The sequence below is a fragment of the Podarcis bocagei genome, assembly GCF_964188305.1.
Source record: "Podarcis bocagei genome assembly, chromosome: 6".
Lineage (NCBI taxonomy): Eukaryota > Metazoa > Chordata > Lepidosauria > Squamata > Lacertidae > Podarcis > Podarcis bocagei.
The window spans coordinates 28,694,040-28,718,423 of NC_138130.1; the positions used below are offsets into that span (position 1 = coordinate 28,694,040).

Below are 24,384 nucleotides of genomic sequence, written 5' to 3' on the forward strand. Positions count from 1 at the left end.
TATTCAATGAATTTGTTCAATTTATGCAAGGACTTCAGCCTGCACAATGAAACTCCACCCCCCCAGGCACTCCCCCCAGAACAAATTTGGGGAGCATCTAGGGAGAGAAGGAGGTGGCAACACTTTCATTGAGCGAATGAAAGTCCTTGTGCAAATGAAAATACTTTGGAAGATACAACCCCTTGAGTAAATTTGTCAAGTCCATAACTTGAGTTCAGAGGGCAGCATTGAATGAAGTAGTTCCACTGGTACAATAACTTTGGCCACACAACAGAACTTCCCTTCCATGCCCTGCTAAATCTGTTCTGGGATTCCTTCAACCTTCTAGGGCAGATCTGGGGTGCGTGTGAGGCATATGGGGAGAGAAAGGGGGGAAGTTGTGTTGTACAGTAGAAGCAGAAATCCTTGTGCTAGTGGAAGTACTTTGTTGAATACCACCCAAAGAGTTAAGCTGTTAAATTTAAAACATTCTGTTCAAAGGGGAAATAACTGCAGGTTTGAAGACTCAGAAGGCAGAAAATGAATCTTAGTCAAGAGGACATATTGAAAAGTTATGCTGGGGCCTCTAGCGCTGCCATTCTTTAAAACCCACATTATGCTTTGAATTCTTAGCATTGCCTATTAAAGGTTTGTTACTTTTAATTTTAACTGAGTGAAGTCTTTACACGCTGCTTTAGAATTGCTACTAGATGTCCACAGCTTTGATTCTAAAATGAAATCTGACTTTGAATATTATTACCAGACTGGCTCTGTCGATCACAGGCTAACATTTCCAACTTCTCTTGTTCAGCTTGATCGCCTTTTATTAGTTTTGACTTTGGTCTAGGAACCTGGTAGAGATTAGACAAGTGTAAAGAATTCGCTCTGCAGTGAAATATATTATAACAATACTAAGCTTAAGAATAAAATCCATTTCTGTGAAGTGTAGAAATCATGTCTAGTACAATCATAAATTTTACATTACATTTTTGTCCAAAGTGCCAAGCTGAACATTTTTTGACTCTACATTGCTCTATGCCAAGGACAAGTTGAATGAATACAGACTTATTGCTTCTTTCTCAAGAAATGAAGGGAAAGGAATAGTATTTTGAACTGCAAGTCTTGCTTTTACTCATCAAGATATGGTGGTGGAAAGTCATTTAAGAACAGTCCAATAGTAATTATTTGATAGAGCTAACTTCAGAGAGTCCAGAGTAGCCTCACCCAACCTGTTGGCCTCCAAATGTTTTGGACTACAATTCCTATCAGTCCCAGAAATGTCCAGTGATCACAGATTATGCAAATTGTAATAAAAAACATCTGATGGGCACCAGATTTGGGAAGGCAGGGCTAGGGACTCTACCCTTTGGCTGGAGAGAAAACTGGCATAAGAGGATGATATAATCTGTCAAAGTAATATAAAGCATCCTAATTATCACAGATGTATGCATGTATAAATAAGTAATAATAAATAAATAAATATTTATTATTTATACGGTGCCCATCTGGCTGGGTTTTCCCAGCTACTCTGGGTGGCTCCCAACAGAATATTAAACAGAATAAAATATCAAACATTAAAAACTTCCATTAGTGCATTGCAATAATGGCACACAGTGAAGCTAGTTTAGTAAAGGTGCCAGAAGAGGATGTGCGTACATCGAGGCAGCAGCCACATTGTACCACACTATTCTCCAAGCAAGAATGCAGACAATAGTATGGTATACAGTGGTACCTCGCAAGACAAAAAACTCGCTAGACGAAAGGGTTTTTTGTTTTTTGAGCTGCTTCGCAAGACAATTTTCCCTATGGGCTTGCTTCGCAAGACGGAAACGTCTTGCAAGTTTGTTTCCTTTTTCTTAACACCGTTAATACAGTTGCGACTTGACTTCAAGGACCAACTCATAGAACGCGGTGTGGTAGCCTTTTTTGAGGTTTTTAAAGACTTTGGTGATTTTTGAAGCTTTTCCAAAACTTTCCTGACACCGTGCTTCGCAAGACGAAAAAAATCGCAAGACGACAAAACTCGCGGAACGAATTGATTTCGTCTTGCGAGGCACCACTGTACTGGGATACAATGTGTTGGCTTCCCACGAAAGCCAAAGGTGACCAGCAAAATTAATTGGCTGGGCTAAATTATCTGTAGACAGCAGATTCCTCCTGATTTCACACATACTTATTTCCTTTTATCTCTAGATATGCAATTCTACTGAAAAGCATTCAATTTTGATTTTGTCCTTTTTTAAAAAAACAAAAAAGCACAAACAGAACAAATTTCACCCCCCCCTGCAGTATCATGCATATACAAACACTCCTTGACACTTTTAACACTGAAATCTACAGCACAAATACTATAAATGACTGAGGGCAACATGTTACTTGAGAAGAACGTACCTGAAAAGCTAGAAGGTAACATAAAGCTGCCAATTCTGAAACAGCTCTCCACTGCATTTCACTTTCCTGGGCCATTTTCAACAGCAGAGTTCCAGCATGCATGTAGAAGTGGCCTTTCATTTCCAGGAAAGTTACAGAAAGTTCATCACCTCCAGCTGCATGAGGTTTCACTGAATGGAGTGCATGATCAAAGCTACAAGATAAGTGTTCATTAATAACAGTAGTTTCATAGCTCAACAAAGTACAGTTACAGAAACAGCAACACCAGTAAATACTTTTGACTGGTTTCTTTACTAGTGGCTCCTGCTTATTGTTCCTCTGCCATATAGGACACATATATACACTGCAAATATGCAAAAAGCAGCACATGAAAGCAACTAATAAAATATTCAACTGAATTAAGGGGCTTTCGTGCGGACACAATACAAAAGCAAGGACATTTCACAATACAAAAATGGGGGCATTTCATCAACTCTTCATTTAGAAGAGTTCTGAATTGAACAAATCAAGATACCTTTGGAGGGATTCTCTGCTTTCTTCTACACCTCTGTTTGAAAGCGTCATCACGACCAGATTTGAATAAGCCAACAAAAGATCCCGACGGGATCTAGTCTTTTGCTCGTTAGGTTTATTGGATTCCAACTCCTGTGGAGAGTCAAGATATTCCTAGGAAAAAAATTAAAATTAAAAAAAATATTTTGTTTAGTCAATGTGTATTATGGCTCAGCCACCAGATCTCCAATGTGTTTTATTAAGCAAGATCAGACCCTACTTTGTGTACTCATTCTCTACTGAAATTCAGCAGCCCAAAATTAAATAAAGCAAAAATCTTACTCCGGGTAGACCGTGAGGATTTTATTTTTAGCAGCTTTATCAGGGATATTTTAAGCTATCTTTTAAGACACCAAGTGAGCATCATTACCTCAGTGGACTCCAAAAGAGCAATGAAAGAGTTGAGGGTGTGTACAAAATGCTGAGAAGGACTTTTCAGCATTTTGCACATGCCCTCCGAAGAGTGAGGTTTGAGTGGCAGGACAAAAATATGCCAGTCTGCTTCATGCACTGCAGAAGGCCCTGAACACCTCCATGTGTTGTCCATGTTCTAGATCACTGGGGTGACCCACTATATTTTAGCAAGGCAAAATCATGAGCAGAAGGAAACTTTTTTAGGGCTGTTCCGCAGGTACTTGCATGAGTTCATGCAGTCCTACCCATAGGTAGATTCTAGTGTAGTTCTCAGGCTCCTCACAAGGTTGTGCACTTGAAAGAACAGCTTTTGACTTAGTCTCAATGTTTCTTATAAATGCTTAGTCAAATGTGAAATGGCATCTCTAGGGGCTGAAGACACCTTTCTCATGAGGGGTATTTGTAGATGAAACCCAGTAAAAGCATATTGTAGGCCTTTGTAGACCTGGTTATTATAATGTTATTTGCTTGCTCAAACTCTGATCAAAAGTAAGTTCTGTCATGCAACTGGATCCAATTAATAAAGGAAGTTTAAACTGGGTTTAGTCTTCACTTGAAGTTAGTATAATATTTTCTATAGGAAATTACAAAAAGAAGTATTTTTACAAGACAAATATAATTAAACAAACCTTAAGTGTATGTACAACACACGAACACCATTCCAAGCTTGACTGCAATGGTATTTTTTTCTCTGCTTCCTGACAATGTGCCACAGCAGCTGCAAGATTTTTGTTTGATAAGTAGAGCTTCACTAATCGAATGTTAACATAAACATCATCAGGTCTGGCACACAATTCTGACTGGATCAAATCAAGAAGCTGGTTCCATCCAGTCTCACTCTTGCAATCCACCAGACTCTCCTACAGTAAAGATAAAAGGGTTGACATTTTATATTTATTTACTTAAACACAAGGCTTTCAAGCATTCTCAAGGAATAACATCATTCTTATTGCTTCTTTATATAAAACTGCATTACATAAGGAAGCTAGTTTTGAGACAATATAGCAATAAACATCTGAATCCACTACATATCTGGAAATGCATCGCAGTTTCTTTGAGCGGGGCTTTAAAAAAAAAATCAGGAGTTTCTTAACTATGATAGGAAGTGTTACATGTTATCAGGTTTCTATTTTTTTTGAGAAAACTAAGAAAACAGCAGGTATTAACAAAGTTACAACTACTAACTTATTGCCAAACTTTTCATACTGCCAATTTCATGTAAAGATTGTGTCCAAATTGTGCCCAGGTTTATTCTGTAAGCTGTGACAATACTCAAGGTGGGGAGGGGGAGGTTAAGGTTACCTTTAGTCGAAAAACTGAAGGGCTTCCAGGAAAAAGCTTGGCTGCTCTGTCAACCCAGTATTTTGCTCTTCCATCAGTAATATCATTACTGCACAGCAGCTCTGCAATCTTCAATACAAGGTCTTTCTGTGTTGGGTTCAACTCCACTGAACGCTAAAGCCACAATTGAAAAGAAGAAGTACCGTATATATAGTTTAATTCTGTTTTTCTGTGATGCAAAATGTTGCAATATAGACTACCAGAACACATAAACCAAGTTAAAGAGGCTTATACAGCTGTTTAAGAAGATCACTTCACTGCCTTATTTGCAATGCTACTCAGGTGTAGAATGATGGAAGAGATGCAGGTGACTACTTTGTTACCACACTTCTGTAGATTAGTGCAGCCTTCACCACTTCATAAACACAGCATTCACAAAGGACCAAGAAAGGGAAAGACTTCTAGACAGGTGTGGCATGCTTTAGCATTAGAGAATGATGTTATGCTTATGAAATATCACAAGAGACAAGTATTTGTACAGATCAGAAACATGATTCACAGAAGTGTTGTTTTTCCTTGCCAAGTTGCCCTGTACCACAACACAGTCTGAGCATTTCCCAAGCTGACAAGTCAAGATGTGGCTAAATTCCATACTGTGATTCTATCACTTAGAAGACAGCACAAAATTCCTTTCATTGGTTCTGAAAGCTATAGGGGAACCCATCACAAAAGGCCAACTCAGCAGGATTCCTGTCACCTACTCCAAACTTCAATATTAAAGTGGACTTTTTATTAAGCTTATAACACATAGTAAGGCATAGTAGCTTATGTGCCAAGGTGGGATATGAAAAAATCAGGTTGAGATCCTAGCTCAGATTATGGAAGAGCTAATATTCCCTGAAACTTATATGAGAAGTTGACTGCTATAACTTCCTGCTGCTTGAAAGCCCAGCTCAGATGATATGCCAAGTGTGTGTGTATAAAAAAATATTTCTTCTGTTTGGTTCTGTGCTTTCCAGTAAAAGGAAAGTTTATGAAACTCTAAGGTCTATTTAAAAGATACCAGAATTATGAATCAAGACCAATGAGAAGCTCAGCATTATAACCAACAGTCTTCTGGTCAACATTTCATGCTTTAGGAATCAACAGGAAGTTCCCCTCACTATATTGACCTGACAGACCCAATTGACCTATCTTTTGATACCACGGAACATAATGTAGTAACCTAAATGACCTGTTAAGTGTTTCAGAATCATTCAAATTATTTTGCCAACTCTCTGTGTGGCAATCTGAGGTGGGAATGGCCAATTGTTACCCTAGGAACCCCCCCCCCCCATGGAATACTATAGAATTACATCTTGTAAGGGACAGTCTTGGTGGCTGCTCTACAACCATGCTTTACCCATGCTCAAAACACATACTTTTTTGGAGGCAACAAAGGTTTTTGTGGGACTGACATTTGGTAATTCTATTGTTTAATTACAGCCAAGGCAGCAACACTTTAAAAATATTTCATAGCATTCCAAAATATGCTCTAGCAAAATAAAATATATCTAAGTAAATATTTCATATACAACAGCCTCTAGAAACAATAATGTAGAAGCATTTTTTTTTTTACCTTATAACAACCTACAGCTTTCTCTATGTTTTCTTCAGCTTCATAGAGTTGTCCCAAGAATTTGTGTGCCTTGGGATCTCTTTCTTGGACACTGAGATATGTAGATATGTACCTTTAAAAAACAGCATAGCAAGTTAACATAGCAGCCATCAATGACTAATGATATCACTCCAGAATAGACGTAGGTGATGTCAATGCATTTAATAGTCACGCTATAAATGTGAATTAGGAGCCCCAAGCTTGGCATATTTAACAATGCAAAAACCACAGTACAGTGGTGCCCCGCAAGACGAATGTCTCGCAAGATGAAAAACTCGCTAGACGAAAGGGTTTTGCGGTTTTTGAGCTGCTTCGCAAGACAAATTTCCCTATGGGCTTGCTTCGCAAGACGAAAACGTATTGCGTTTTTTGCAAGTTTGTTTCCTTTTTCTTAACACCATTAATACAGTTGCGACTTGACTTCGAGGAGCAACTCATAGAACGCGGTGTGGTAGCCTTTTTTGAGGTTTTTGGTGATTTTTGAAGCTTTTCCAAAACTTTTCCGACACCGTGCTTCGCAAGACGAAAAATTCGCTAGGCGACAAAACTCGCGGAACGAATTAATTTCGTCTTGCGAGGCACCACTGTACTTGGTTATGAAGCAACTGCCAGTGTTAGTTCTACATGGAACAATATAAAACCTGAAAATAATTATATATGATTAGTAAAAGCCAGCATTCTCCAGCCTGGTGCCTTCTGGATGTTTTGACCTTCAGCCTTATCAGCTGCAGCCAAAACATCCGGAGAACAGAAAGTTGGGGGTGGTTGGTATAAGCCTATCAACACTCGTCATGCAGAGTTCTCTCATAAACAATTAACCAAACACAAGTTATTCTGAATCAGAGTAAAATCAATCATTGGAATAATTATACATTTTAATGAATAATATTTTGTATTACCTTTTAGCCAATTCATATTCCTTTGTTTCATAATACAGCTTAGCAAAAAAGAACCCTTTCATGGATTTCTAGAGAGAAAAATACTTTTGTTAATGCTGATAGTAATTCACTTACAGTTTGGTCATTGAACAGCCAGAATTTTATCTGCATAACTCTATCCTAAGTATTTACAATGCTAGAGTGAGAAAGAGCTGTTTCCAAGCGTCTTTCTAAGCATTTAATTCATCACAATAAGTTATTGTCCGGTGACAGGAATGAACCACAGCAAGCCTCTAGATCAGTGATTCCCAAACTCCTACCCCTCAGACCACTTGAAAATTGCTGAGGATCTTGAAGACCATGTAATAATGATTGTTCTACCTGCTGTTTAACAACTGTAATGAGCTGTGCTAGATGCTGAAGTATTTCTTAAAAAATAAGTTCAAAGAGGATTCCTGACACTGCCTCCCTCATCAGTCAAGGCCTGGGTGGTTGAATGTCCTGTGACAAAGAACATTCACTGATCCAAGATGGAAGTTATGTGCCAACTACATCTCCATTACCAGCCTAATCAAATTAACCTAATCTATGCTTAAATAATGGTTATCAAAAACAATAAGTTTTGCAACCATGAAATAGCCAAGCATAAGTCATACTGATTGCCTTTTGAGGACAAAGGCCTATTCAATAGCACCATATGAAGATGCCAAGGCCTAATCAATGACTAAGATTGAGGTGTTCATTTGCTTCCTTCCCTCTTGTTAATTCTGAATATCTAGCTGTTGCTGTTTTCAATGGTGGTTATTCTTGGAAAAAATCACCCTGATATATAGTGGAAGGCAAAGAAAGAGGTCCTCATCTTGATAGGAAACTTTCACCTAATGGCACCAGTGACAAACACTGGGCTTTGCAGAAATTGTCAACTTTGCAGCACTAACCAGCAGAGCTGCAAACTGTCAGGACCCAGGACAGAAATATAGTCCCTCCTGCAATTTGTATTTAAGGTAAAGGTAAACTTTACGCCTTGTGCCAAATGCAGCAGAACCCTGGAGTCAAAACCATGCTGGGTATCCACTTATGTAACAAGGGTTATGCTCCCTGTTGGCCCTCAAAATCTGCTCTAGGGATTAGTGGATCATCTGAAGATTTGGGGGGTACACAGGGGAGGAAAAATAGATCACCTAATGCCACCCTGTATTTTCTTCCTGCAGCATGCTCAGTACTTTAAGTGCAGAGTGCACCCATTATCTGCTAAGGCCCAGTAACAGCCTTTTTCTGTATAAGCATAAAATCTATCATATAGATACCACCATGTGAATTATTCAAAGCTGACAAGTAACAACTGTCAATTTGGTGTTTCAGAGAAGGGAGTGGCAGCAAAATGTATGGCAGCTTCCTATACTCAGAAACTATGCTTTCATTAAGACAGTCAAGACAACAAAATGCAATTTTCATGTTAGGTCAGGGATTCTTTTTTACTCCCTTTAGTTGAATTGTCCATAGCATTGCCTACCTATATGAAGAACTGCTCAATAGTTTCTGCAACTTGTCATTTGTATGTACCGTCAGGGGAATACCCCATTTGTTTCATGAAAGAAAGTTATTTCTGTGCCTTGTCCTAAATTAATTAGTTTTATGTCCATCTCAGGCAGAAATACTTTTATCAGAGAGACAACAGATCAAAGAATACAAAAAGAAACTAGACTATCTAAAGCTCTTTGCCATAATAATCCCACAAACCTCAAGGAAGAAAAGGCAATGATTTTTAATTAGAATTTAGGAAGGACAACTTCCAATTCCTGCCAGGACATAACTCACAACTGCTAAGAAGAATGGGAAAGTGAAACTTAACCAAAGCAACATTAGGGATTTTTTTTGAGGGGGAGAGAAAAAAAACCTATACAGTTCAGTATAGGAATATCAAATTATTCATGATGTAGCACCTAGAAAACTGCAGGAAATGTTTTTAAAATACACAAACACATGGTTAAGTGTTCAATTACCAAATACTACTTCACATGAAATATGTTGGAAGAAAAAAACATTGTTTTTAATGAGGACAATAACCACTGGCCACTGTAATTGTGAATGGATTTTTAAAGCAAAAAACATTAAGAAGGTTAGTTGAGCAACCTCATGTCAACTATTTTAAAACCAGCATTTATAAAGTTTATACCACACCCAGAGGCAGCCGGCAAGAGTGCTATATGATGCCACAGTGAAAAGAGTACAGGTTTAAGAGGGCAGTCCTATATATGTCTTCTCAGAAGGAGGTTCCACCTAAGAGATTGGTTCGCAGACAGATCATGAACCACAACTGTCTGTTTACATTGGAAAGTTCACAATATATTAGCTGGAGGAAAGTCAGATGGAAAAGCCAACATACATTAAGATTACCAAGCACAGGCCTGGAGGTGGCTCCTGTCTTTTTATGAATAGAAAAAGCAGAAGAATTTGCATTAGACACTGGTTTTTCTTCATCAGAATTTGTGCAGTAATGCGAGGGTAGGGGACCCAAGACCCAGGCACCAAACGCTCCTAGGCACTCAGGACCATCCCAGGCCACACCCCTTCCCAAGCCACTTGAGTGCTTTCCCCTGGCAGAAATAGGCCCTTCAACTCTACTCTTACATCTTGTTTGCCTAGGAGGGCTGAGGGGTGTGTGTGTGTTTGTGTGTTTAACAGGGTACAGAAACCCCTTACTTTTGCATGACTGGGATGTAACTTTGTTAGTTAGAACATGGACATAGGCAGGATTTATATTACAAGGGGCAGCGTTTATGTTGCCAGGGGGCAAAACCTCATTTAAGTATTTTTATTGATTTACTTTTTTAAAAAAATAGTTCTTATTAGAGTTTTTTTGTGTTACAAAGCAAACATAAAACAGGGAACTGTACTACTGCCTCCGCTTTCGATTCATACTTGATTTGAGCTGAACACGCCCCCTTTGACTACGCCCAGACAGAAGATGCCCTGCCCACTTTTGCATCTGGCCCCACCAGACGCTGGCGTGGAGCCCTCAGGAGGCTGCTTTGAAGGAAAGGCCCTTTGGCTGGAAGGTGGACCCCCCCCCCCCATCAGGCCCCCACTCCTGAAGCTGCATCACCTAGCACAGCCCCGCCCCCTTAGAATCATCATGGCACAATCCCACATGCTCCTCTGTTACACTGGAGCCAGGGAACAGGAGGCCCAACGCGCGAGCAGGCGCTGCCCTAATCCCAACCGGCCAGCCCCCCCTCCTTCGAACCCCGAGAGGCGGCTGCCAATCCAAACTAACTCCCTCCCCTCCTTAACCGACGCCGGCTCGCGTCCAGTCATTGGAGGAGAGCCTCAAAACAAACAGCCAAGGGGACCAATGGCGGGCCGCCTCTGAACTCCCCTCAAAATCGGTTTGAGGGGGGGAAGGGGAAGGAAGGGAAACGAAACGAAGGCTCCTCACCTCCCTGGGCGAAGAGGCCGAGGCCTGCAGCGAGGAGACATAACGGTCCACTTCCGCCCTGCTGCGCCTCAACATGGTGGCGGGCGAAAGAGGGCCGGCCGCCAACGGGCCCCTCAGGCTCCTTCCCCTGGCTCGAAGAGGGAGGGCGAGAGCGCGGAGCCCAAAGCCTGCGCCGGTCCGAGGAGGAGGCGACGCCGCTCGAGGAGGAATGACGTGCTAGCCGACGCGCCGGCTCGCGCAGAGGGAACAGCCGCCGCTGTGGCGTCGGCGGCCTCGCGACGGAAATAGCGTGGGGGTGGGGAGAGGGAGAAATCGGAAGTGACGTCCTGTCAACCCTAGAGCTGCGCACTGGGGAATGAACGCTCAGTTTCGCTTCGTAGAGATAGGAAAAGTGAGAGAGTGATCCCACCTCAGCGCGTGGCGGGCGGAATATCTCTACCCCACCCCACCCCCGCCGCCGCTGTAGACAGAGAGCTACTAATAGATGAGAGGGGCGAAATGCAGGGTAATCAAGCACAGCTGTGGTCGGGCAACCAGCGCGCGTGGGAATCTTCCTGAAAACGGGCTGCAACAAAAGGAGGCGGACTCTCTCCTTCACTGGAGGTTTTTTTTAAAAGAGAGGTTGAATGGCCACCTTTAGCAGAGTTCCTGCGTTGCAGGGGGTTCGGCTAGATGACCCTCGGGATCCCTTCCAGCTCTACAATGCTATGATTCTAAGATGCATGGAGCAAGACAAACTCCCCCCTGTGCGCACAGCCAGGGCCGGATTTAGGTTTGACGAGGCCCTAAGCTACTGAAGGTAATGGGGCCCTTTATATGTCCAGCTATCACGACTGGACCTAATGGTCAGGGGTCCCTTTACTTTTTTATCCTTTGTCAACAACAAATTGTCGATTTTTTGTATTGAATATGCTCATGCCTTTAGTCTATGCTGCCTGATCATCAGTCTACAAGCACTCTTTAATATTAAATAACAGGTACAACAGCTTGACCTACATTCAACTGTGCTGCTCTGCAGCTGCATGCTATGTTGCTGTGCAACCAGTCTATGCAGAATGTAGGCACCCTATATATAGAAAGGAGCAAACCAGTGATATTTTAGGGAGCACGCTAGCAGGCGGGGCCCATGACTTACATCATAGGAGCCTACACAACACAAAACACTGTTGCTGTATGTGGGTTTTATTTTATTTGTTTTTTATCTTATATTTTGGAAATGTACATCCAGGTTTTTTTCTTTAGTTTTTTTGGGGGTCCCCAAGAGTGGGGCCCTAAGCTATAGCTTGTTTAGCTTATACGTAAATCTGGCACTGCACACAACTCTCCCCAGGTGAGGAATGGGCACTGGCTCATACACCTCTTCTCTTACATCTGTTGTGCATCCTGGTTCCAACACATATGGAATCCATCCCATACACCCTGTTCCATATAGACAATGAGAGAGGCTCACCCCTCATGAGTTCTCTTCAGTATCTCTACAACATCTGTCAGGAGTGGCTGTGCAAGCCTTAGGTCGCTGAGCCAGATGCAAGCCAACCAGCTGACCTTGAATCCTAGAAAGATGGAGGCCTTGTGGGTGGGCGATTCCAGCATGTTGCCTGTTCTCGACAGGATCACATTCCCTCTGAAGGAAGAGCTTGGGGGTACTTCTTCATCCATCTTTGTCGCCAAGAGGCCCAAGTGACCTCTCTGGCTAGGAGCACCTTCTATCAGCTTCAGCTGGTATACCAGCTTCCTGGGCCAGGAGAGCCTGACCACACTGGAAACCTCAAGACCCGATGACTGTAACACATTTTATGTGGGGCTTTCCTTGCATCTGGTCCAGAAGGTGCAACTAGCGCGTAACGTAGCAGCCAGACTGTTCACAGGAGCAAGCTCTTAGTACCATGTTACTCTGCCGCTGGGAGAGCCGTATTTGCTATCCGGCCAGGTTCATGGTTCTTGTGTAAATTCAGAGGGGTTTGGGCTGGGTGGTCATCAGTATGCAGATGACACCCAGCTCTACCTCTCCTTTAAATCAGAACTAGTGAAGGTGGTGAAGGTCCTGTGGGAGTGCCTGGAGGCGGTTGGAAGATGGATGGCGGCTAACAGATTGAGGTTGAATCCTGACAAGACAGAAGTACTGTTTTTGGGGGACAGGGGGCAGGTGGGTGTGGGGGATTCCCTGGTCCTGAATGGGGTAACTATGCCCCTGAAGGACCAGGTGCGCAGCCTGGGAGTCATTTTGGACTCACAGCTGTCCATGGAGGCACAGGTTAATTCTGTGTCCAGGGTGACTGTCTACCAGCTCCACCTGGTACGCAGGCTAAGACCCTACCTGCCCGCAGACTGTCTCGCCAGAGTGGTGCATGCTCTAGTTATCTCCCGCTTGGACTACTGCAATGCAATTTACGTGGGGCTACCTTTGAAGGTGACCCGGAAACTGCAATTAATCCAAAATGCGGCAGCTAGACTGGTGACTGGGAGTGGCCGCCGGGACCACATAACACCGGTCCTAAGAGATCTGCATTGGCTCCCAGTACGTTTCCAAGCACAATTCAAAGTGTTGGTGCTGGTCTTTAAAGCCCTAAACGGTCTTGGTCCTGTATACCTGAAGGAGTGTCTCCACCCCATCGTTCTGCCCGGACCTGAGATCCAACGCCGAGGGCCTTCTGGCGGTTCCCTCATTGCAAGAAGTGAGGTTACAGGGAACCAGACAGAGGGTCTTCTCGCTGGTGGGCACCCTCCCTTCAGATGTGAAGGAAATAAGCAGCTATCCTGTCTTTAAAAGACATCTGAAGGCAGCCCTGTTTTTAATATTTAATGCCCTTTAGTGCTTCCACATGCCCCCCGGTTCAGCTGGCCATTACCAGGGACTGAGCTTTTAGTGTGGCAGGCCCTGCTGGCCAATAGCGATTCAGCAGGAGTCACCCCTGCTGGTTTCTAGATGTCTTCTAAAAACTGTTATTATTCCCTTTCAAACCCGAGATTCTTTGCCAACCAGCTTTTACTGATGTGTTTGACATTTCTATTGTTTTTGCTGTAACACTGTTTTTAGGTTGCGCACTGCCTTGTGGTATTTTATATGGAAGTGTTTTTAAAAAAACATTTGAATGAATAACAGGGAACTAAGGAACCACTGAATTCAGCAACTAGAACAGCCGTGATATAATCAAATAGATGACAGCAATGAAAAGGTCCAGCTTTGTGCAAGCGGATTTCGTCTTTCACAGAAGTAAAGGGCAGCTGGTGTGAGTCCTTGGCAGCTGGACCGACGATAAGGATGACAAAAACAGTCCTAATCAGAGAAGAACATAATCAGGCAACACAGTAGATAGTGAAACAGTAACATATTTTGGTTGGTTTTGAAAGTATGCTGATAAGAAATGTGACTAAGTTACTGGAAGGCAAAGGCGGATTTGTGGGAAGTCAGTTCTCTCCTTATTCCAGGAAGAGTTCGGGGCATGTATAGAAGGGTGAAGTTCTAGGGTCCACTTTCAGGCTGAGCTACAAGGTGACAAAAAGACCTGGTCACATCTGTTACCAATAGGAATGGGGTGTGAGATAAGAGAATACGATGGTTTTTTTTTAAAAAAAGATGTCTTTTTTGTAAATGGGTCAAAAACAGGGTTCCACCAAACCTGTTAATTCCACAGCATGTGTGACCTGGTTTATTGACAATGTACTTTTCTCTACCAAATATGATTTTTCTAACAGGCAGGGCAATCCTACCAAGGAAACAGGAGTGGGAGTGTTGTCTCAGAGCCTATGCCCATGGAACAGTTTCCGATGTTTACTTAGCCAAGGAGGGAAGAAGATAAACTTACAAACAAAAAAGCAGAAAAATAGCAGACATACTGTATTTTTCGTCCTATAGGGCGCACAGGCCCATAGGACGCACCTCGTTTTTTTGGGGGGGGGGAATGAATAAAAAAAATTTATTCCCCCCCCAGCCGCGGCTGCCGCCCCAAGTCCTTGCGGACACTCGCCCGAAGCACAGGCAGCCCTCCGGAGGGCGCCCCGTGATTCGGGCTGCTGCCCGCAAGCCTTGTGAGCCCGCGGGAACTCCTGCCGGGCTTGCAAGGCTTGCGGATAGCTTCCTGAAGCCTGGAGAGCGAGAGGGGTCGGTGCGCACCAATGCCTCTCGCTCTCCAGGCTTCAGCGAAAGCCTGCATTCGCCCCATAGGACGCACACACATTTCCCTTTCATTTTTGGAGGGGAAAAAGTGCGTCCTATGGGGCGAAAAATACGGTACTCCAGTATCCCTGGGACTGTGGCACCAAAATGCTCACAGGCTGCCCCACACGGATGGAATCCTTTTCTCCCAAGGGGGACCTCAAACCTTTGTTCCAAGAAGGCTGCAATCCTCAGGAGCTGTGGACTTGACCTTCCTTTTCTTTATATAGGCTTTGCTCCTCCTAACCAGTGCTGGTAAGGATACCTGGGCTCTGGCAGGTGTGCAGTTGCAGCTATTTATGCTGCTGGGGCTAATGGACACTGTGGCAATGGGATGCAGGGAGGTGTGCCAGAGGCACAGCATAGCATAGAAGCTAGAAATTGCAAGTAGTTAGTGTATTTTATTGACCTGGTGGCACAACAGGCATTCAGTTGGAACCGGGATGCTTTCAGATTTCTATCTCAGATACTCTTTTAAAATAACTAAGCTGAGTCGGAAAATGTGTTTTTGAAAAACTCAAGCATCTTCCATCATTAGAAAAAAACCAAATCTTAAAAATGCTTAACCTTTTCAAATACTGGGCATATATTTTCTGCATAAAAATACAAAATAACAGTATACAAAGGGTACATATTTTGACTAATATTGCTTAAGTATGGCAGAATAAGGCACAACAAGGAAATGAAATACAAAAGCATTTCTGTTACATAGAAGGATTCCACAAAATTCAAGTAGACATATTTCTTGCGATATAGAACTATTATGCTGCCGTTTCCAGCTCTGAGCTGCAGTCTTCAAATGATGCATTCCAGAGTTGTCTTTCTGTAGCTCGTTGAGAACTACAGCCAAGACTCTGCTCACACCAATTAATTACAAACGCTATTAATCTCCGAACAAAGCATTTGTTGTATAGGCTTTGTTATGGTTCACATCCAAGGAGCTGTGAAGAATGGAATCTCTGTAATTTACAATGCAATTCTAGATGCGTCTACTCAAAAGTAAGACCCACTCAGTTCACTAGGGCTTACTTCCAGATGAGTGGATCTAAGACAGCAGTCTTGGATATTTAGAGTTCTTTCTGGTAAGTTAGCAGGCATGATCAACAAGGCTTCCTGGCAGAATATGGACTTCTAAGGCTGAGAATGCTAGTTCGTTTTGTTTTTTAAAGCTTTCCTCAGGGCAACAGCAAATGTGAATGTCATTTCTCATTAGTTCGCAAACAGACTTCAAGCAACAATAACTCCTTGCCTCAAAAACATGAAGTGTGTGCATTAGGCTCATAATTTTTAATGTATATCAGGGCTCACAGCAAAGGAAAAGGTACTTCATCAGCTAGAATCCTCTAATCCCTCACTTATGCCACAAGAACATTGGTAGAATGTCTATGTAGAATGTCTACACAGAATGTCTATGTGTCGGAAGCAATTCAATTCTACTGCCACAAGCCAGCCAAACACTCTTGTTGGGGTTTAGCTGTGCAGTCCTACATATGTCTACTCAGAAGTCCCACATAATTCAATGGTGCATACTCCTGGGTAAGTCTGTATAGAATTGCAGCCTCAGGGTATTTGCTTGAACCATGTGCTTCGCTTGCATGGCAAAACAAACTATGCCGGAGTTTAGTGTAAAATGAGGTTTGGTCTATTTGGTGAGGCGATCTGCTAGATATGTTAAATTAGGCTATTCAGCACCGACTGGGACCTTTTTCAGTTGCCCCTTACTAAGCAAATATACAATGTATATATCTACAAATTTATATACGTGTAAAATTCAGAATTTAAATGGTTGGATATGAGGTTACATAACATGTAAAGAGTTTTTAGAGGTATACTGTCAAGGTAGCGAGGCAAACATTTTAATATGAAGCTAGTCATGCAGAGGAATACTCTCCTTTTTTTTGCACTTGGGTTTCATACACTCAACAAAAATAAGTCTGTAATAGCACTTCCTAAACTTTGCACAGCAAGATGAGATCTGGAGAGGAGGACCTCACTTTCTTCCCAACGTCTCAGCCAATTTCTTCAGTCTCTTCTTGAGCTCCAGTGGGAACTTCTCATAGCACTTCTTGCAGACAGGCTTCATATCAAATTCCACAAACTTGTTTCTAAAAAGGGTAGTGGGGAAAGAACAAAGCCTTAATGCAAATAATAACATTTTCATAGGTTTTGCTGGAAACTAATTTTATATATAAATTACCACCAACCCAAACTGAGTATAGGTTACACTATTTTTACTACTACTTTTTTTTTACAATTTTATAAAGTCAAGGATTTGTACTAGTCATCTAAGGAATCATAATGTAAATTCCCACATCTGAGGGGAAAGTGGGTGTCTTAGGGCGGTTTTACACATATCTTTATTAGTTTATGCTTCTGGGTGTCATGCTCCCCCCCATAAAGAAAGAAGTGCAGACAAAAAGAGTGATCGCCACCTCACAATAGTGCTCTGCTGCATTCACACAGATGGTGTCTTTAAAAAGTGATTTTTAAATTTATTTTTTTTAAAGTCAGACATGTTATGTTGTTTGTAAAGGTTATGGCTCTGAGCCCCAAAATGCACACCTAAAGTCACTCTTAAGGATGAAACGTGTTTTTTTAAAAATAAAATCATTATTATGAATCCATTTAAAATGTTGGGAAACCTTGAATCCACAGATTGCCATTATTTCTTATCATTTTCAGAGCTGGTCACAAAGACGGAAGACTCTTTTCCAGTCTTGGTGTACACATTGTAGAGGTGCTTCTGCAAGAAGTTCCTTGGTCTAACAGTATCCTATGAAAGGGGTGGCAAAACTTTGCTCTGTGGGTGCACAGGGTGGTAAAGGTAAAGGGACCCCTGACCATTAGGTCCAGTCATGGCCGACTCTGGGATTGCGGCGCTCATCTCGCTTTATTGGCCAAGGGAGCTGGCGTACAGCTTCCGGGTCATGTAGCCAGCATGACTAAGCTGCTTCTGGCAAACCAGAGCAGGGCAGGGGAACACCGTTTACCTTCCCGCTGGAGCGGTACCTATTTATCTACTTGCACCTTGATGTGCTTTTGAACTGCTAGGTTGGCAGGAGCAGGAACCGAGCAACGGGAGCTCACCCCGTCGCTGGGATTCGAACCGCAAACCTTCTGATCGGCAAGTCCTGAGTTAGGTCCATTACTTTCCAGAGGTCTACTCTAAGTAAAAAACTTTGTTGACTACCACCCACTATCTTTGTTCCCAGGGAACTTCCTTGGGATAAATATTTTCAAATGCCTTGGGATAGATATGTTCAAGTTGCCTCTCACCTCAGCCTCAATAGCGATGTTCTAATAGACGCAAATACAAAACAAACATCAGAGCTAGAAGCGTATGTCACCTAGAGAGCTCCATATGTGTTTTGGGGACAAAGGACTTGCATGTAAATTAGTCCAATTACTCAGAACGAAGTTGCCCTTTTGTGTGGTGCTCATCAGAGGACCACACCTGTTGTAGAAAAGTAAAGTAGACATTCATAGTCCCACCTACTTTTGCCTCTTGGGCCACCCACCACTGATATGCACCCCTTCGAAAACTGCCCAGAAGACAAGGGGCAGCAAAAGGTTTCTTGCCCCTGAAAGCTAAAAAGAAGAGACCTCCCTAAAACTGACCGAAAGGAAGAAAGGAAGGAGCGCAGTTGCTGGGAGGTAGGAACAAAGCATGTTTACAGGCAGACAGGCTTTTTCTTTTTGTGTTTGTCTTTATCCTTTGCTTCTCGCTCCCGTTTGGCGAGCCTCCTCTTAAATTCTTCTGGCATTCTCTCGTAACAGTGTTTGCAGACAGGTTTGAGATCGATTTCAACAAACTTGTCCCTTCACGGGTGGGGAAAAGAAGGAACGGAGGAGAGAACAGGATAGAATCAAGATACAGGTGAAGCAAAATCAAGGAGAATTCAGCAGGAAACAGAGTTAAAGTAGTATATATACTAATAGGAAAGTGTCGCTGTCACTTGGCAGAGGCTGCATCCTTAATGGATTCATCAATGCAGGTGTGAGAAACCATCAAGGGCTTCCCCATTTCCACACACAGCCGAAGTCTCTAAGGGCAACTCCCAAAAGACAAAAAGCACACCTCATGTGTGCTACAATGAAGGAACCCTGTGCTCCCGTTCCCATCAGGCCCAGCTAACATAGCCAATGTTCAGGGATGTGATGGGAGTTCAGCAACATCGCCGGCAGCAAACAGTTATCCAGGGTGTGTTAACCTGCAGAAACAAGCCATGCTGTGGCGCTTAACCAACCATGGTTTGACATCATGTACAAACGTGGCCACACCACCGCTTCATGTATTATCATGAACATCTGATAAACTTACTTGAGTGTTAACTTAGTGTTGCAAGTAGAGCACGCGAAGCAGTTCACGCACCATGCCTTGTTCAATGCCGACACAACTGAGAAGAGAAATGACAGGATTAGCCGTCTGTTTGCCAGTGGCAGAGTAGATGATATTTATTGGAATTCCATGGCAGGTAGGGTAAAAAAGGTAAAGGAGACCAGGACAGTTAATCCAGTTGAAGGCAACTATGGGGTTGTGGCACTCATCTCGCTTTCAGGCCACGGGAACCGGCGTTTGTCTGCAGACAGCTTTCTGGGTCATGTGGCCAGCATGACTAAACTGCTTCTGGTACAACGGGACACTGTGATGGAAACCAGAGTGCGCGGAAATGGCATTTACCTTCCCGCCACAGTGGTACCTATTTATCTACCAGCACTGGCGTGCTTTCGAACTGCTAGGTTGGCAGGAGTTGGGACAGAGCAATGGGAGCTCACCCCGTCATGGGGATTCGAACCACTGACCTTCTGACCAGCAAGCCCAAGAGGCTCAGTGGTCAGAGCCACCGTGTCCATATATATATATATATATATTCCACAGCAATGTTTAAGAGAGTTACACAAAGTCTTTGAAATCACTATTATGTTGTTTGAAACTGCGTATTATTTACACAATAGGGATGTGGGTGGCTCTGTGGTCTAAACCACAAACTGTTTTTGTTTGTTATTATGGTATGTATTTTTGTGTTGCTAAATTGTAAACTACCCGTGAGCTTTGGATGAAGGGCAGTATAAGAAATTTAATAATAAATCTCTCTCTCTCTCTCTCTCTCTCTCTCTCTGAGAACTTTCAAATCAAGTCCACTTTCATTTGCCTCACTATATTTTGTGATTGCTGTTTTTTGACTATAAGCTGACTTGAAAACCCACTATCAATGCCTAAACAGTTTCATGAAATAATATTTCAGGCTCCTGCTTAGCATCATGAGTATTTCATGTGCATTTTGAGTATTTTATTTTGAACTCAACTTCAACTGTTATCCTGCTGTGTGCTTCTCCCTTCTTAAATCACTTGTATTAAGTGGGTTTTATTTACTTTTTTTATTTAAAAACACACACCCTGAAATGAAGACACAAGTGCATCTGCACAGAGACTCACCATCTCCTTCAATCACACGATTACAGTGGAAGCAAACATCACCAAAGAGCTGTGGAAATGGGAAAAATATTCCATAGTTATGCAAGTATTCATAGAACTTTAGAAAATGAAAATCAGAAGTTGGGACATATTAAAAACATATGCTTTCTCATTAGCAGAACAGATTAAAAAGAGGGAGGGGAAATCTCTTAAGTAATTATGAGTTGATTTGCTTAAAAAAGTAGCTACACACACCAGTTTGGATTGAGAGAAATATGAATTTAATGGTGACTTTCCTCCTCCCTCCTGCAGCCCCCCCCAAATGCTCCCTTGAGGGACCCTGATGAGTGAAGTGGAGTCTAAGGAGGAATCTAAGGTACAGGAGTCTAAGGTGAAATCCCCATTTCCCCCTCTACCAGATATTTGGGGCTCCTCTTGGGCCCTTGTGTCATAGCCCGTCCCATTCAACAGGATCCCTCAACCCCCAGGGGAGCTAGGGAAGAAGGGGGCCAGGAACTGGAGCCAACACATTCAGATGCAGAAACAGAACTGTAGAGTTGGAAGGGACCACGAGGGTCATTTGGTCAAACCCCCTGCAATGCATGATCTTTTTGACCATCTTGGGGCTTGAACCCATGACCTTGAGATTAAGAGCCTCCTGCTCTGCCAACTGAGCTAGGAATACAAGAAGCTGTTTTACAGCAAGTCAGACCTCCAGCTCAGTGCTGTCTGCTATACTGACTGGCTCTCCAACAAGACAGACGTCTTTCCGAGCCTGATCTGGAGACGCCAAAGGTTGGACCTGACACCTTCTGCATGTAGTGTGTGGTCTGAGCTATAACTCCAAGTGACCACTTGGCGGTGCACTCTTAAACAGTGCCCAGTTTAAAGTGAGCACAATGCACAGTCTAGGATTTCACAATAGGTTCTCATGCACTACTCCACATGTGTACGGTGGCAGCTGTTAAAAACAAGCGCACACACAAAAAGCTATTAATAGGGGAAGGAGTCTTTAAACTTCAACGACTCAGTAATAATTTATTAGAGATCACTGGAAATGTGAAAGGATCAATAGGACCTACGAACACGATAAACACACACACACACACACACACACACACACACACACAAAACACCAGATGGGAAAGTTTTAAACAAGCTGAAAGAAAGAAATGACTATATTCTGAATATTTTAGTCCATATTTTAAATGATTCTTCTAATACGGTAATTAAACAGAAAAAAAATGATTTCTATGTGTAATGAAAGCTGAAATAAACACACACACACACACATTTGAATTCACAGATTGGATTGCCACACTGCAAAATATTGCAAATGTGCAATATAGTTTCCCAACTTCAAATTCAAACCAGGTCTCCAAATGTGTTTTTGAGCTGAAGAACCAATAAAACAAAGGGGGAGATACTCCAATCTAAAAGTTTGCCTATTAAAGGTAGGCTATCATGGAATTAGAAGCTTTACAAGCAAATTGTTGTTCAAATTTTTTTTTACCTCATAAAATGCTGTATATCCATTGAATGTCAAATCTACATGGTTTGACACATACCAGCACTTGCTACGAGACAACAAATGTAGACGAAGCGAAGTTTCAGAGTTAACATGAGGCATCAGGCATAAGCCTGCATTTTATTAATGTTTGATCAGGACTTGTATATTAGAGAGAGCCTAAAAGATTTTCAAATGTTTCATGCCAGGCAGAGAAAACCTTGGCCATTCTCCTAAGACAAGGGGCCCCTTTTTGATTGATAGCAGAAAACAATTCTCAAAGTCGTAAAAGCTGAAAATACAGACTAAGAGCAGGACATTGACCCTACATGTTACAGAAGATAACAAAGGCAGAGATAAATATAATTAGGAATGGGCAAATAGTAAAATGATACCATGGGCCTCTCTTAAACCTTGAGCTGTATTTTCTAAGGCCAGAGGCAAATGGGGAGAAGCATCTAGCTGACAGAGAAAGAGAGGCTTTTTTTGGGAAGTCTTTTTAAAACTGTTTCTTTCTTAAACTGAGAGAAAAGGCAACTGGCTTGGCTGGGGAAAAAGAAGCTTCTTCCTATTTTATTTTGAGGCTGGAAAGGAGGCTGAAGGGGGGGGGAATGTAACTGAAGAGGTTTCTTTAAAAACTGTTTTTTTTTACTGAGTTCCTTCCTTTCTACTTTGAGAAGCTAAGGTTACCTATGATAATGTATGAAATATATTAGCTTAAATATATTGGCTTAAATGTAACTATGCAAAGGATTTAGAAAGTAACAAATTTAGATGTTAGATTCTTATTTCATAGAATCATAGAGTCCTAGAGTTGGAATAGACTACAGGGGCCATTGAGCCCAGCCTCTTGCCAGACAAGAAGACGCCATCAAATGCTGTCCTGATATATGGCTGTCAGACATTTGTTTAGAAACCTTCAAATGAAGGATATCTTTCAATGTTGATGTGAAACTCAAGATCCTTGACATATGTTTAAGATAAAAATTTAAGATTAACCATTTGTTTTAGAAGGCAATAGGGCAGGGAGGGCAAGAGGTGAGCTGGTAATTAAGATTCCTTGTTGAGACACATGTAAGATATATTACTACTTATTTGTCATTTATAGATGTAACAATATATAGCTCTTTGTCCTCCATATAAGGACAGGAGGATATGGGTGTATCTTTTTGTGATTGGTTCTAGCAATCAGCCAATAGGAAATTCAACCAGGCTGATTGGACAGAGGCAGCCACAGGAGGAGCAAAGGGGGCTGGATTAAGGGAATATAAGGGCTGGCCATAATGGCAGGAGCCAGGCCAGAGCTTGGTAACCATATACCACTGTGCCTCTCATTTATTTGTCTGACAAATAAATAATTATTTTAATTTCTCTATTGCTGCGTTGAATATTTCATTCCAGCTAAGCGTTAACCACAAGCAGGGTGCTACATTTTATGGTGCCTGCGACTCGGATAAGTGGTCTGCTGGAACGCAGCGCCTTCGCCTCACTGGACGGGGTACAAGAGAGAGGACAACTGTGCCTACCCAGCGCGCACTGGAAAATTTTTTTCCAGGGGAACGCAGCAGTCTCGTCTGTCTGATACCCTGCCCACCGATGGCGACGGACCGGGGGGGACCAGAGAAATAAACAGGGAACCAGCTAAGGGTAAGTGCACTAAGGGGTTTTGGCCCTCCAATTAATTGGGAGGAAGAGAAGTCCTGATCAAACTTCTGCGTCTCAGTAAGTGGGAACTGAGTACGCTAGGTGGCTGGGTATATCAGATGGTGATCTGGTGGGGGAAAAGGGAAGAATGGGAGGTAGTGTGTGGTGAAGTATCTAACGCATTGTATGTGTGAGAAAGTACAGAGCAATCTGTAGCTGACCTGAGTGTGGAGTGGGTAGTACTTCGGTTCCCAGTGAGGCGACTCCATCTGGGCAAGGAAACCCACGAAGCGTGTGTGTGAGTGACTGAGTGGATACTTCACAGGGCCATACAATGGGAGTTGGGGGTTCAAAAGGGGAAAATACACCTCTTGAATGTATGTTAAATAATTTTAAGAAAGCCTTCTCAGGGGCGTATGGAGTCAAAATGACGCCAGAGCGCCTGAGAACGTTATGTGAATTAGAGTGGCCGAAGCAAAATACTGAATGGCCATCTCAAGGAACCTTTGATATAAATTTAGTAAGCAAACTTTGGTCTAACATCGCCAAAGAAATTGGAGGGTGCCCAGAACAATTTTCATATATAGATTCCTGGCTGAGCACATTAAATAAAAATCCTCCATGGATAAGGGAATGCAAAGTCCAACGATGCAAATTATTGGCTGTAAAAGCCGAAGCTAGGAAAGGAATCTTGCCAAATAAATCCAAACACTCCACCAGTTGTAACCCCAAGGCAAGAAAGTGGAATGAATAATGGGGCTGGAGTCACAGAACTTGATTCCTTGATAGATTATGATAAATATCTTCAGGAGGCATTGGAGGCCTATAATAAAGCCCAAGCAGAAGTGGTTATTCCATCTGTGAGTCCCAGTAGAACTCCATCTACAGTCTCTTTTAGTGAAACAACTGATTGCCTACCCCAAACTCCTGTACATCCAAATCCTAGAGAATTATTACAGAAGTTACAGGGAGACCTTAATCGGTCAGCAAACAATACAGCCAGGCGTATAAAGCTGCTAAAAGAACGCCTTGGGACAAATACCATCCCCTATGATTTGAGGCCCCTAGAG

The 24,384-nt window shown here is 42.5% G+C and overlaps 2 protein-coding genes across 16 annotated transcripts in view; both read right to left on the minus strand.

Annotated features, from left to right (window-relative positions):
• Window positions 1-10,881, minus strand: part of RGPD4 (RANBP2 like and GRIP domain containing 4) — a 37,438-nt gene extending 26,557 nt beyond the window's left edge. For 8 of the 9 annotated variants that reach the window (XM_081198197.1, XM_081198196.1, XM_081198195.1 and 5 more), the window contains exons 1-8: window positions 10,592-10,881; window positions 7,174-7,241; window positions 6,236-6,347; window positions 4,639-4,791; window positions 3,966-4,196; window positions 2,885-3,036; window positions 2,371-2,563; window positions 740-830 (exon numbers count right to left, since the gene is read on the minus strand). In XM_081198197.1, the coding sequence (XP_081054323.1) occupies window positions 740-830; window positions 2,371-2,563; window positions 2,885-3,036; window positions 3,966-4,196; window positions 4,639-4,791; window positions 6,236-6,347; window positions 7,174-7,241; window positions 10,592-10,666 (1,075 nt within the window). In that variant the 5' untranslated portion in view covers window positions 10,667-10,881. The remainder of the gene's footprint in view (window positions 1-739; window positions 831-2,370; window positions 2,564-2,884; window positions 3,037-3,965; window positions 4,197-4,638; window positions 4,792-6,235; window positions 6,348-7,173; window positions 7,242-10,591) is intronic. The other variant, XM_081198198.1, reaches the window with a different exon arrangement.
• Window positions 10,882-15,128: 4,247 nt separating this feature from the next.
• LIMS1 (LIM zinc finger domain containing 1) overlaps window positions 15,129-24,384 on the minus strand; it is an 82,789-nt gene continuing 73,533 nt past the window's right edge. For 4 of the 7 annotated variants that reach the window (XR_014009200.1, XR_014009201.1, XR_014009202.1 and 1 more), the window contains exons 8-11: window positions 20,185-20,233; window positions 19,069-19,144; window positions 18,366-18,566; window positions 15,129-16,852 (exon numbers count right to left, since the gene is read on the minus strand). Coding sequence is in view for 3 of the 7 variants with exons in the window: in XM_081198543.1 (XP_081054669.1) it covers window positions 16,738-16,852; window positions 19,069-19,144; window positions 20,185-20,233 (240 nt within the window). In the remaining 4 variants the exon portion in view is untranslated. The remainder of the gene's footprint in view (window positions 16,853-18,365; window positions 18,567-19,068; window positions 19,145-20,184; window positions 20,234-24,384) is intronic. The other 3 variants (XM_081198543.1, XM_081198542.1, XM_081198541.1) reach the window with 1 other exon arrangement.